This window comes from Tupaia chinensis, unplaced genomic scaffold (assembly GCF_000334495.1).
Source record: "Tupaia chinensis unplaced genomic scaffold, TupChi_1.0 Scaffold000258_1, whole genome shotgun sequence".
Lineage (NCBI taxonomy): Eukaryota > Metazoa > Chordata > Mammalia > Scandentia > Tupaiidae > Tupaia > Tupaia belangeri.
In genome coordinates, this window is record NW_006159738.1 from 1,072,273 (window position 1) to 1,085,653 (window position 13,381).

The 13,381-nt window shown below is 53.3% G+C and overlaps 2 protein-coding genes across 8 annotated transcripts in view; one reads left to right on the forward strand and one right to left on the reverse strand.

The window, feature by feature from the left end:
* Positions 1-364, reverse strand: part of OGFOD2 (2-oxoglutarate and iron dependent oxygenase domain containing 2) — a 3,921-nt gene extending 3,557 nt beyond the window's left edge. Inside the window, exon 1 of the mRNA XM_006149269.3 lies at positions 207-364. Within this exon, the coding sequence (XP_006149331.1) occupies positions 207-338 (132 nt within the window). The 5' untranslated portion in view covers positions 339-364. The remainder of the gene's footprint in view (positions 1-206) is intronic.
* A 170-nt stretch (positions 365-534) lies between these two features.
* Positions 535-13,381, forward strand: part of ABCB9 (ATP binding cassette subfamily B member 9) — a 44,414-nt gene continuing 31,567 nt past the window's right edge. For 3 of the 7 annotated variants that reach the window (XM_014588092.2, XM_027772188.1, XM_014588095.2), the window contains exon 1: positions 11,092-11,215. The gene's annotated coding sequence lies outside the window, so the exon portion shown is untranslated. Of the gene's footprint in view, positions 608-11,091; positions 11,216-13,381 lie in introns of those variants that run through there. The other 4 variants (XM_014588093.2, XM_014588096.2, XM_014588094.1 and 1 more) reach the window with 3 other exon arrangements.

Consider the following 13,381-nt stretch of genomic DNA (forward strand, 5'->3'; position numbering starts at 1 on the left):
CCCGACTTTGAAAGGGGCTGCACGGGGTTGGGCTCCGGCTCCCCCTGCCGGCCGCACCGGGGCACCTTCCGTGTTCACTCGCGACACCCTCCCTAAGGAGTAGATTTCCCCGTCTTCTAAGTCGGGAGAACTGAGGCCCGGAGAGAGCAAGGCACTCGTGTCGTGTGTGCACGGGGGCGCACCTCGGGGCGGTAGGGGCCACTCACCGCGCCGTAGTCCCGACGCAGCTGCGGCGCGTCCCGGAAGCGCACGTGCAGCCCGTAGCGCGCCAGGTACAGGTTCTCGGAGCAGAAGCAGGCGCAGCGGCAGAAGCGCCGCCCGGGCCCCGCCGTCGCCATGGCGAAGCGCCCCGCGGCGCCGCCAGCCTCCCGAGGGGCACTTCCGGGTACGCCCCCAGCCGGGGGCGTGGCCAAGGGGCCGTTCCCAAATTTCCAAGTGCAGAAAAGAACGGAGACGACTCGCCAGGAACGGTCTGAGTGGGAGAGGTGCCCCGGGCTGGGGTGCCGCCGGCGGCCTGGGCTGAGCACGTTCTGCCTCAGTGTCCCCGCCCACGACACGGGGCTTACACACCGGTGAGCCGAGGCACGCCGTCACAGGACGTGCAGAGGTAGGGGCTCAGAACCCTCGGCCTTCGGCTTCGACGCCGCGCCCTCCCCTGCCCCGAGCTTTGAAGCCCCAGCGGCGCCCGCGAGGAAGGCGGAGGACAGCCGAAGACCTCCGAGGTCCGACCCCGTTCCCGCCAGCTGCTGCCCACCAGCCGGCTCTGTGCGTGTGAGCCCGGGTTTAACATTTGTCCCGGGTCCCCGCCCGGCGCTCCAGGCCACCGCCACCTTCAGTTAGTCTTTGCGGCCGAGTCCCCTGAGTGTCCCCGCGAAAACGCTCCGTCCCGCGTGACTTCCGGCGGCGTCCCGAAGGAGACTGTGGGCGGGGCGCGGGCGTGGCTGTGGGCGGCCACTTCCTCGCGTCGGGCCGGTGGAGTTCCCGCATCCGCGCTGCGACAGGTGTGAGTGACTATGGGGCGTGCGTCCCGACCTCCGGGAGGCCCAGCACGGCACGCTCATTCCCAGCCTCGGGGGGCCGTCTCTGCCTGCCATGCACCCCCGAGACCCGGTCCGCAAAGCCCCACTGCTCGGATGGGGGTACTGAGGCCTGACGGGAGAGGAAGCCATGTCCCCCGGAGCTGACCCCTGTGGTGTCACGAGGGGCCGCAGACCCCAGACCTTACCCGGACGACCTTGTCAGGGCCCGTTGACCGAGCCTCGTCCCTGCTGGACCTGCACCTGCGCTGAGGATCCGCGCCCACCCTGGTTCGTCCCGGTTTCACGGGCGCGGATGCTGAGGCTTACAGAGGCACAGTGACCTGCCCCAGGTCGCGTGTCTGGTAAAGGGCAGATTTGGGTTTGAACCCAGTGCTCTGCCCTGAGTTCCTGGCTCCCTGCCCTGGGATGATGCGGGACTTTGCATTTTCTCTTGGTGCTTGTTGGCGTTTTCCCGTGACTCCGCCTTCCTCTCCCACGTGTCTGCGCAGTTTCCTGTTCACACCTAGTCCCGCACATTGGCAGTCATCCAACACGCACTGGCATAAACACACCACCCACGTCTTCACACGCCGTCCAGCACGCGCTCACGCTACATGTGTGCCTCCCTCTCTGTGTCTTATAAGGACATGTGTCAATAGATTTAGGCGAGGCCCACCTAGAGAATCCCGGATGATCTCATCTCGAGGTCCTTAACTTGATCACAGCTGCAAGGACCCTTGTTCCACGTTCACAGATCCCAGCGGAGTGTAGCGGGGTGGGCGAGGGGGGCACCATTCAGTGTACTACTGCCCTTTTAAAGCTTTCTTCCCTTTTTTTTGAGAGGTTTTTGCTACAGGGCGCGTGCGCTCACCAGAGAGAGACAGAGAGACAGAAAGCGAGAAATCACCCCCCAGGGGGGATGGCCATGCTGTAATCCCTTCTCCTCCATTCTCCTCTCAGGATCCTGGGCACACATGCACATGCGCCTGGCTTGAGTTTTAAGCCACCAGGTCCGGACACGAACCGTGGTTGACTACATGGGAGCCCAGCGACACAGCCATTACGCTAACTGCTGGTCCCTCTTCCCTTTTAAAGCTCTCCGTCACTGGGTCACTGCCGGCAGGGAGGAGAAAGGAGGGAACATTCACCCTCCCTCCCTCCCCACCCCTTACCTCCGTGCAGGTGGAAGGCCTGGGAAGACAGTTAAACTGGGCCATGAGGCAGCGATGCCTGGAGTCCAGTCTGAGCCACTAGGCCTCCCTGAGGAGGAGAATGAGGAGCCTGCATCCCCCAGATGGAGCAAACCACCCAGGCCAGGGCTGCCTGACCTTAGAAGGTGTTTAAAGTTTCATGGTCATCTTGATTGCCCAGCGAGAGTGAAGGGCCCTGCTCTCCAGGAGTAGGTCAGTTCTCCCAGCTCCAATGTTCACTACACACACACACATACACACACACACACACACACACACCACCGCCCCTCCCCACAGCGGGCCCAGGGCAGGCCAGCTTCCTAGCCCGCCGCCTCCAGGCATGGGCAGCACCCACCCACGTGGCTCACCTCCTTGGGTTTGTCTCTTTACAGTCATTTGTGAGATGAGACATTCTGCTCCTCGGTTTAGACTGGCCTGTGCCACTGGTCACCAAAACAGACCAGCAAGGAGAACATTTTAGTAGTAAGCACAGGACCCATGGGTCTCTGATGGTGTCAGGGTACCAACAAGTCTCTGTTGACTGCTTGAGGTACTATTATTCCCGTTTACTGATGAGGAAGCCGAAGCTCAGTGAGGTGCAGGGACCAGGGACCTATCCAGAGTTAGAATACTCCAGAATTAGAATGTCTGATTCCAGAATGGCCCGCGTACATGCGTGTTTGTAAACGTGTATACACATGTGTGTGTATTTGTGTACGTATATACATGCTTGTCGAATCGACATGGAGCACACATCAAAGAAGGCACAAGCTGTGAGTGAATTGGGGGATGAATTTTCACCAACTGGACACACCATGCAACCCCGCACTCAGATGCAAACAGAACATTCCAACCTCCGAAGCCCCGCGTGTCCCCCCCTTGATCACTATTGACCTCCCAAGAATAAGCACTACCCTGACTGCTTTTTGTTGCCAGAGAGCACACGCACGCATCATCGGGGCAGGGGGCGGGGGGCCGGCACCACACCAGTGGGGCATGGTCCTGTTGCAGTCCCTTCTCCCTTTCTTCATCCTGTCAGCTTTGGTGCATGTACATACACAGAGCTGGTGTGTTTTCCAAGCTGCAGGGGCCTGGGAACCGAACTGTGGTAGCCATGTGGGATCTGGCTCCCTTAACCACTAAGCCATGGGTCTGGCCCCACTCTGACTTCTAATAGCAAAAGTTAGCCTTGCCTGTTCTTGAGTGTGATGCAAATAACATCTGACAGCATGCGCTCGGCGCTGCAGTCCTGAGCTTCGCCTGTGCCGCTGGGGTAGCAGCCGTCCGTACTTCAGCACGGCTGCATTGCACCCCGTTGTGCGGCCACGCACAGTCCCTGGCCTCACTCACTGTAAATGCAGTTGGCAGGCATTTATATCATTTCCACTTTGCAGATGTGAACCAAGCTGCCAGGAACGTTCTGAATCATAAATTACACATAACAAAATGTACCGTTTTACTCACTTTCTTTTCTTTAAAAGAGAGATTTTTGCTATAGGGTGCATGTGAGAAATCACCCCCCGGGGGATGGCCACGCTGCAATCCCTTCTCCTCCATTCTCCTCTCAGGATTTTGGGCACCCACGCACAATCCCGGTTCGGGGATTCCAACTGCAGCCTACCATGTGTGAGTCCAGTGCTGTAACCTTTACGCCATCTGCTGGTCCCCAGTTTTAGTTTCATAACAAAATTCAGTGGAAAATCATATAGAGGGGTTCCCATATACCCTCTGTCCCCCCACCATGCACAGCCACCGCCTTCATCAACATCCCACATCGGAGTGGGACATTTGTCACCACACATCACTGTCAGCACATCCTTACTGATATATCTCATTTATCGTATTATCCAAAGTGTGAAGTTTAGGTTCACTCTGGGAACTGTATAGTTTTTCACACATGTCTAAGACTCGTACCTGCCAACACGGCATTACACAGGGTAGTTGCACAAACCCTGACCCCTCTCTGCTGTGTACTTGTCTCTCCCCACTAGCCCTTGGAAGACACCGTCTTTGTACTGTCCCCACAGCTTTGCCTTTTACCAAAATGTCATGCCGTTGGAACCATTAAGTATCCGCCTTCCCAGATTGTTGTCTTTCACTTACATAATATGTATTTGAGGTTCCTCCAGTCTCTTTCCAGTCTCTTCATGACTTGATGGCTCACTTGCTTTTAGCACTGAATAGTATTCCATTGTCTGGATGTTCCACAGTTCACTTCTCCACTCACCTGTTGAAGGACATCTCTGTTGCTTCCAAGTTTTGGCAATTGTAAATAAAGTTTTATAAACATCCATGTGCAGGTTTCTGTGTGAACATAAATTTCAACTCCTCTGAGTAAATATCAAGGAATGCGATTGCTGGATCATATGAGAAAAGTATGTTTAGTTTTGTAAGAAATTTCCAAACTAGAGTTGGGCCCATAGCATATTGGTTAAGGGAAACGGATTCCACATGGCTAACTATAGTCTGAATTCTGGCTCTGGCAGCTTCAAAAACAACAGGTTTGTGGGGGGTCCAAAAATCCCAAAAGGATGTAAAAATGAAGGAGAAGTGATTACAGCATGGCTACACCCATTGGAGGCTGCTTTCTCTCTCTCTCTCTCTTTCTCTCTCTTTTTCTGTTACTCTGTCTCTCCCTGGCAAGCACATATACCTTCTGCCAATCAAAAGAAGAGCAAGAAGGAGAAAAGAAACTTCTAAAGAGAGACAGAGAGACAGAAAGCGAGAAATCACCCCCCAGGGGGGATGGCCATGCTGTAATCCCTTCTCCTCCATTCTCCTCTCAGGATCCTGGGCACACATGCACATGCGCCTGGCTTGAGTTTTAAGCCACCAGGTCCGGACACGAACCGTGGTTGACTACATGGGAGCCCAGCGACACAGCCATTACGCTAACTGCTGGTCCCTCTTCCCTTTTAAAGCTCTCCGTCACTGGGTCACTGCCGGCAGGGAGGAGAAAGGAGGGAACATTCACCCTCCCTCCCTCCCCACCCCTTACCTCCGTGCAGGTGGAAGGCCTGGGAAGACAGTTAAACTGGGCCATGAGGCAGCGATGCCTGGAGTCCAGTCTGAGCCACTAGGCCTCCCTGAGGAGGAGAATGAGGAGCCTGCATCCCCCAGATGGAGCAAACCACCCAGGCCAGGGCTGCCTGACCTTAGAAGGTGTTTAAAGTTTCATGGTCATCTTGATTGCCCAGCGAGAGTGAAGGGCCCTGCTCTCCAGGAGTAGGTCAGTTCTCCCAGCTCCAATGTTCACTACACACACACACATACACACACACACACACACACACACCACCGCCCCTCCCCACAGCGGGCCCAGGGCAGGCCAGCTTCCTAGCCCGCCGCCTCCAGGCATGGGCAGCACCCACCCACATGGCTCACCTCCTTGGGTTTGTCTCTTTACAGTCATTTGTGAGATGAGACATTCTGCTCCTCGGTTTAGACTGGCCTGTGCCACTGGTCACCAAAACAGACCAGCAAGGAGAACATTTTAGTAGTAAGCACAGGACCCATGGGTCTCTGATGGTGTCAGGGTACCAACAAGTCTCTGTTGACTGCTTGAGGTACTATTATTCCCGTTTACTGATGAGGAAGCCGAAGCTCAGTGAGGTGCAGGGACCAGGGACCTATCCAGAGTTAGAATACTCCAGAATTAGAATGTCTGATTCCAGAATGGCCCGCGTACATGCGTGTTTGTAAACGTGTATACACATGTGTGTGTATTTGTGTACGTATATACATGCTTGTCGAATCGACATGGAGCACACATCAAAGAAGGCACAAGCTGTGAGTGAATTGGGGGATGAATTTTCACCAACTGGACACACCATGCAACCCCGCACTCAGATGCAAACAGAACATTCCAACCTCCGAAGCCCCGCGTGTCCCCCCCTTGATCACTATTGACCTCCCAAGAATAAGCACTACCCTGACTGCTTTTTGTTGCCAGAGAGCACACGCACGCATCATCGGGGCAGGGGGCGGGGGGCCGGCACCACACCAGTGGGGCATGGTCCTGTTGCAGTCCCTTCTCCCTTTCTTCATCCTGTCAGCTTTGGTGCATGTACATACACAGAGCTGGTGTGTTTTCCAAGCTGCAGGGGCCTGGGAACCGAACTGTGGTAGCCATGTGGGATCTGGCTCCCTTAACCACTAAGCCATGGGTCTGGCCCCACTCTGACTTCTAATAGCAAAAGTTAGCCTTGCCTGTTCTTGAGTGTGATGCAAATAACATCTGACAGCATGCGCTCGGCGCTGCAGTCCTGAGCTTCGCCTGTGCCGCTGGGGTAGCAGCCGTCCGTACTTCAGCACGGCTGCATTGCACCCCGTTGTGCGGCCACGCACAGTCCCTGGCCTCACTCACTGTAAATGCAGTTGGCAGGCATTTATATCATTTCCACTTTGCAGATGTGAACCAAACTGCCAGGAACGTTCTGAATCATAAATTACACATAACAAAATGTACCGTTTTACTCACTTTCTTTTCTTTAAAAGAGAGATTTTTGCTATAGGGTGCATGTGAGAAATCACCCCCCGGGGGATGGCCACGCTGCAATCCCTTCTCCTCCATTCTCCTCTCAGGATTTTGGGCACCCACGCACAATCCCGGTTCGGGGATTCCAACTGCAGCCTACCATGTGTGAGTCCAGTGCTGTAACCTTTACGCCATCTGCTGGTCCCCAGTTTTAGTTTCATAACAAAATTCAGTGGAAAATCATATAGAGGGGTTCCCATATACCCTCTGTCCCCCCACCATGCACAGCCACCGCCTTCATCAACATCCCACATCGGAGTGGGACATTTGTCACCACACATCACTGTCAGCACATCCTTACTGATATATCTCATTTATCGTATTATCCAAAGTGTGAAGTTTAGGTTCACTCTGGGAACTGTATAGTTTTTCACACATGTCTAAGACTCGTACCTGCCAACACGGCATTACACAGGGTAGTTGCACAAACCCTGACCCCTCTCTGCTGTGTACTTGTCTCTCCCCACTAGCCCTTGGAAGACACCGTCTTTGTACTGTCCCCACAGCTTTGCCTTTTACCAAAATGTCATGCCGTTGGAACCATTAAGTATCCGCCTTCCCAGATTGTTGTCTTTCACTTACATAATATGTATTTGAGGTTCCTCCAGTCTCTTTCCAGTCTCTTCATGACTTGATGGCTCACTTGCTTTTAGCACTGAATAGTATTCCATTGTCTGGATGTTCCACAGTTCACTTCTCCACTCACCTGTTGAAGGACATCTCTGTTGCTTCCAAGTTTTGGCAATTGTAAATAAAGTTTTATAAACATCCATGTGCAGGTTTCTGTGTGAACATAAATTTCAACTCCTCTGAGTAAATATCAAGGAATGCGATTGCTGGATCATATGAGAAAAGTATGTTTAGTTTTGTAAGAAATTTCCAAACTAGAGTTGGGCCCATAGCATATTGGTTAAGGGAAACGGATTCCACATGGCTAACTATAGTCTGAATTCTGGCTCTGGCAGCTTCAAAAACAACAGGTTTGTGGGGGGTCCAAAAATCCCAAAAGGATGTAAAAATGAAGGAGAAGTGATTACAGCATGGCTACACCCATTGGAGGCTGCTTTCTCTCTCTCTCTCTCTTTCTCTCTCTTTTTCTGTTACTCTGTCTCTCCCTGGCAAGCACATATACCTTCTGCCAATCAAAAGAAGAGCAAGAAGGAGAAAAGAAACTTCTAAAGTGTCTTCCAAGGTTGTTCTCTAACTTTACACCCCACCTGCAATAAATAACAGTTCCTGTTGCTCCACATCCTCTCCAGCATGTGATGATGTCAGTGTTCTGGGTTTTAGCCATTCTCATAGGTGTGTGGTTGTATCTCATTGTTTAAATTTGCATTTTCCTGACGACATATGAAGCAGAATGGCTTTTCATGTACTGTTTGCCATCTGTAAGTCTTCAGTGATGTATCCATTAAGGTCTCTGGCCCATTTTTTAATTGGGTTGTTGGTTTTCTTGTTGAATTGTAAGAGTTCTTTGTATATTTTGGTTAACAGTTCTTCTAAGATACATCGTTTGGGGACCAGCAGTTGGCATAATGGCTATGTCACCGGACTCCCATGTAGTTGACCGCCGTTTGAGTCCCAGATCCGGTGGCTTAAACTCACGCCAGGCGTGTGTGCTCAGGATCCTGAGAGGAGAATGGAGGAGAAGAGATTGCAGCATGGCCATCTCCCCTGGGGGGTGATTTCTCGCTTTCTGTCTCTCTGCCTCTATCTTTCTGGCGAGCGCACGTGCCCTATATGAAAAACCTCTCAAAAAAAAAGATACATCGTCTGAAAATATTTTCTCCTATTCTGTGCTTTGTCTTGTCATTCTCTTAACAGCGTCTTAGAGGGAAAAATAATATTTTCAATGGATTGTGTCTTTGGTGCCACAAAATCATCACCAAAACACAAATTACCCAGGTTCTCGCCTATGTTATCTTCTGAGAGTTTTATAGTTTGGCATTTTACATTTAGGTCTATGATCCACTTTGAGTTAATTTTGTAAAGGGTATACAATTTAGTTTTTGCATGTGGATGTCGAGGAGTTCTAGCACCATTTATCTTTTCTCCAGTGTATTGTCGTTGCTCCTTAGTCAAAAATCCATTGACTATTTTCACGTGTGTCTATTTCTGGGTTCTCCATTCTGTTCTGATCTATTTGTTTTTTCTTTTACCAATACTGCACTGTCTTGATTACTGTAGCTTGAGAGTAGGTCTTCAAGTTAGGAAATGTCAGTTCTCTGATTCTGTTCTTTTCCTTCAATATCAGGCTAATTGTTCTGAATTCTTGCTTCTAATAGAAATCTTAGAATCGGTTTGCCGATAACCACAAAATAACCTGCTGAGATTTTAACTGAGATAAAATCGAATCTATAGATCAATTAGAAAGATCCAACATCTTGACCATAGAGGTTTTCTATCCATGAATATGAGATATCTCTTCATTTATTTAGTTATGTTGTATTTCTTTCATCAGTCTTACAGTTTGTTTGTTTTTTTTTGGAGAGTTTTTTTTTTTTTTCACTATAGGGCGTGTGCGCTCGCCAGAGACAGTGAGAGACATAGAAACAGAAAGCGAGAAATCACCCCCCAGAGGGGATGGTCACGCCGCAATCCCTTCTCCATTCTCCTCTCTCGGGATCTTGGTCTCGCACACACATGCGCCCAGCGTGAGTTTTAAGCCACCGGGTCGCGAACTGCAGTCGACTACGTGGGAGTCCAGCGATATAGCCATTACGCTAACTGCTGGTTCCCAGTCTTACAGTTTTTATCACGTAGATTGTGTGCATATGTTGCTAACTATAATGTAATATATATATATATAACTATATAATATATGTAATATATATTTTAATAATTATTTATAAGTATTTCATTTTCAGTGTATACATGCCCCAACTTCCCAAGATGAGGGAGCAGTGGGGAAAGGCTTACAGTGTGACCATGGGGGTGCAATCATTCTAGCTTTTTGAGTAAGCCATCCAGGACACCCTCTTTAAGTACAAGTAAATATTTGCCTTGTTTCAATACGAAGAGTAGCACGATTCCACTTTATTCTGTCCCTCGCTTTTACTCAATATATTAGGAGGTCATTCCATACTTTATATAACTTTGTGTCTTCTATATTTTTTTCTTTTTTCTTTTCCTGCTGGAGAGTGTTCTGTTGAACCAATTCCTTCTAATTATTTGGCCAGTTCCCTGTGGAAAGATATTTAGGTTATTTCCAGACTTTTGCTACTATAGTTACTATCTTCACATTATTATATTAGCTTCCCTCCACAAGGCTCTCTGTAGAAGAAAAGCTTGCTGGATTAAAAAAAAAATAATCCTGAACGTGACCAAGTTCTCCCTCGAAGGAAAGCATCCCATGAGAGTACCAGAGGTGTTTGAGTCCAGAGAGCTCTTTAAGCTTCTGACTGAGGATGGAAGGTTGTGGAAGACCTTGCCCCACCTGCTGGTCCCTTTGGGACCTTGAGCCCCTTCCCACCCACATCCCAAGGCCAGGCCACACTGACCCCTATCTGTGCCTCAAATGATCAGTCTAGTTTCTGCGTCAGTCTGAGCTCGCAGTCCCCACAGCCTAAAATGCTCTTCCTCCAGAACTCCCTGTGGCTCATTCTCACCATTCACCTTTCTCGGAGAGGCCGCCCCAGTTAAAGCAGCGCCACGCCACTATCTGCCCTCTCTCGTTTCCTTTACAGCACTTCCGCTCACTCCCTGAATTATGAGTGTCCTTGGTGGTTTTCTGTCTCCTCGGGCACACTCCTCGCCTGGCCCAATCTGCTCTGTTTGTCTCCATAAAATGTCCACCCTTCCATCAGACGTAGTTTACTTGTTTATTCCATGGATCACCGTGTACTGTCTGACCCCCTCAGTAGAATGGCAGCTTCAGAAGGGCAGGGCTCTCGTTTGGTTTGTGGTTGGATCTCAGATGCTTTAAGAAGGTGCAGGCGCTCGATCAATATTTGTTGGATGAATCAGTCAGTAAGTGCATCGATGGGAATCCGGACTCCTGTACTCCTGGGATAGCAGGCTGTCCCTCCAGGGAAAAAGTCCTGTTAAACAGCAGGTCCACCCCCGTCCCCGACCTTTGATGCCATTTCCGTCTGCTCTGGATAGGCCGGAAGCCTCCCCGCCCGGGAAGAGGCCAGGTGGGGGCGGAGTTTGCTGCAGGTGAGCGGGCGGCTAGCTCCGGCCCCGCCCCCGGGAGGCTCCACCCCGCCCGGAGGTTTTGCCGGCTCAGGCAGGGGAAGCCCCGCCGCGTCCTGGAGCCGGCCCCGGCCCCGCCTGTCAGCGGCCTCGGCGCCCGCCCGGCTCTGCTCCGACCTTGCAGCAGCGCAGCGCCGGCGGAAGGCGGGGGCGGGAGGGGCGGGGCGAGCGCAGCGCCCGGTGCGGTCTCCAATGAGCGGCGCGGAACCTGCACCACCAACGACCCGAGCCCTCTGCTCGCCCCTTCCCACGGCTCACCTGGTGCCAGGTAAAAGGTAGGGCGCAGTACCCGCGACCCCCGACTCGGGACCTTTTCGGGCCAGGTTGCCGAGCTAGTACGAGCTTTGAGGCGTCGCAGTACCCCCACCTGGGTGGCAGTAGGCATCTCGGTTGAAGGTGGGCGTCTTTTTAGAGTGCTCCGGGGCCCCCGCCCCCGTACCCTGTGCCTGCAGGCTCAGGTCCCAGCCCCCCAGCCCTGCAGCATCCTCTGCGTGCCCGCAGGGCAAATGTTGCATTGTTTTAACCCCTCAGGCGCCACCGCCTCTTCGCAACTGGTTGAGGGGAGCCTTGGGAGGAGACCCTGGAATGGCTGTCTTGCCTCCAGGAGGGGTCTGGCGCGGCTTTTGAGGGCTCCCCGCCCGCCACAGCGGGACCTGACCCGGGATCCTGAGCGTCCCAAGGTGGCTGCAGCCTCGGCCCAGCCCGGCCTGGCCCGGGGGCCTGGGCACAGCCGTGGAGGGTCTCTGCAGCTGCCAATGCACTCATGCTGCCCACAGCATCCGCCCTGGCTCTTAGGCCTGTGGATTCCCAGGGGCCCCTCCCTGATTTCTGGGGCTCTTTTGAAACAGGCATCTTCCCCAGGCCTGACCTTAGTTGACATAGCTTTAGGCTGGGATGACAGGACTCCCCACTTTGTGGACCACCCCTTGAAGATGGAGCGGCCTTCATTCCCTGTTCAGAGGGGTCAGAGGTCAGATATCAGGCAGGTTGGGACAAGCAGCTCCCTGGTTTTGTGCCCAGGGCAAACTGCAGCTACCTGAAACACCATGGCCGGGTGCCTAGGTGGGGCGTGGTGGGCTAGGCCAGGATGGGAGGCAAGAGAGATCAGCCCAGTCCTGCCCCTGCTCCAGGGACCCAGTGGCAACACCGCCCCTGATGGGCCTGAGCCAGCCAGTGTTTGCTGAGCAGCCAGTGGGCCTTTGCAGGGCCAGGCCCTCTCAGGTGAAAAGCTCACCAAGCCCGGGGTGAACTGAGGCCACTTGGGCCACCCAAGTTCTTCAGGATCTTTTCTTGCAGTGCCTGAATTGTCCAGGCAAGGGCCCCCCAGTGAGCAAAGTGTTGGGTTTTGGTCTTGCCTGTGTTCATTTTCTGCATGTCATTTAAGTTCCCTAAGCTCTGTCTTCTCACCTACAAAATGGGTTGATACCTGGGAGGACCGCCCGGGAGTGGTAGGAGTGACCAGCTGATAGGGACCTGGCATGTGTCACATGAAACAGTGGGTGCTGTGCAAGAGTCTTACTGTTACCTCCAGGCCCTCCTCTTCTGCTGGTGACAGCTGGAGGTGGCTCTACCCATGTCCCTTCTACTGGGAAGAAGGCCTGTGACCAGACCCCTGGCGGGACGGGGTCACTTGCTAACCCTAGCCATTCCTTAGTGTTCTTCAGGGTCAGGGCGAGTTGTTCTTGTCTTCCTGAGCCCTGGGCGGGGCTTGCCCTGGCCTCTGGCCACCACTGTGGTCCCTTTCCCTCCAGCCATTCGCGTCACCTCTGTGCCCACAATTTGCCCTCCAGCTGCACCTGGCCAAGCCCAGCTGCGTCCTCCGTCCTCCACGCAGGGCAGACGGAGAGCGGGGACCTGCCTTCTCGTAGCCTTCAGGTCACCGTCCTCGCTGCCCATAGTCATGGCTGGTGGTCTGTCCCCTTCATTCTCCTGCTTGGTAACTTTAAAAATAACAGTAACCTGTCCCCATAGAGGTCTGTAACCTGATCCAGGCTGGATTCTGCTCTGCTGGGAGCTGGAGTAGGACTCAGCACTTGGGGGCAGGGAACGGGGTGCTGTCACTGCTCTGCCTCAGCTGCTGGGTGACCCTAGGCACGCCTCGTCCCCACCCCCAGGGAACGGGGTGCTGTCACTGCTCTGCCTCAGCTGCTGGGTGACCCTAGGCACGCCTCGTTCCCACCCCACCCTCACCCCACCCCCACCCCGGGCATCTGTCCCCACCTGCAAGGTGAGATGCAGCTAGTCTGTCATGCTGGCATGTGACATTTTGTTCCTGCCGCTGAAGAGAAGGATGGGGCTCTGGGCAGCTCGGGCTGTCGGTGACGGGAAGGAGGTCCCCAGTGACCAGGAGTCAGGGGCAGGGAGGGCCCGTGAGCCCCTGGCTGCAGTCCAGCCTCAAGTCTGTGGCTCATCTGCCCCTCTCACGTCTGAGCCCCAGCCCC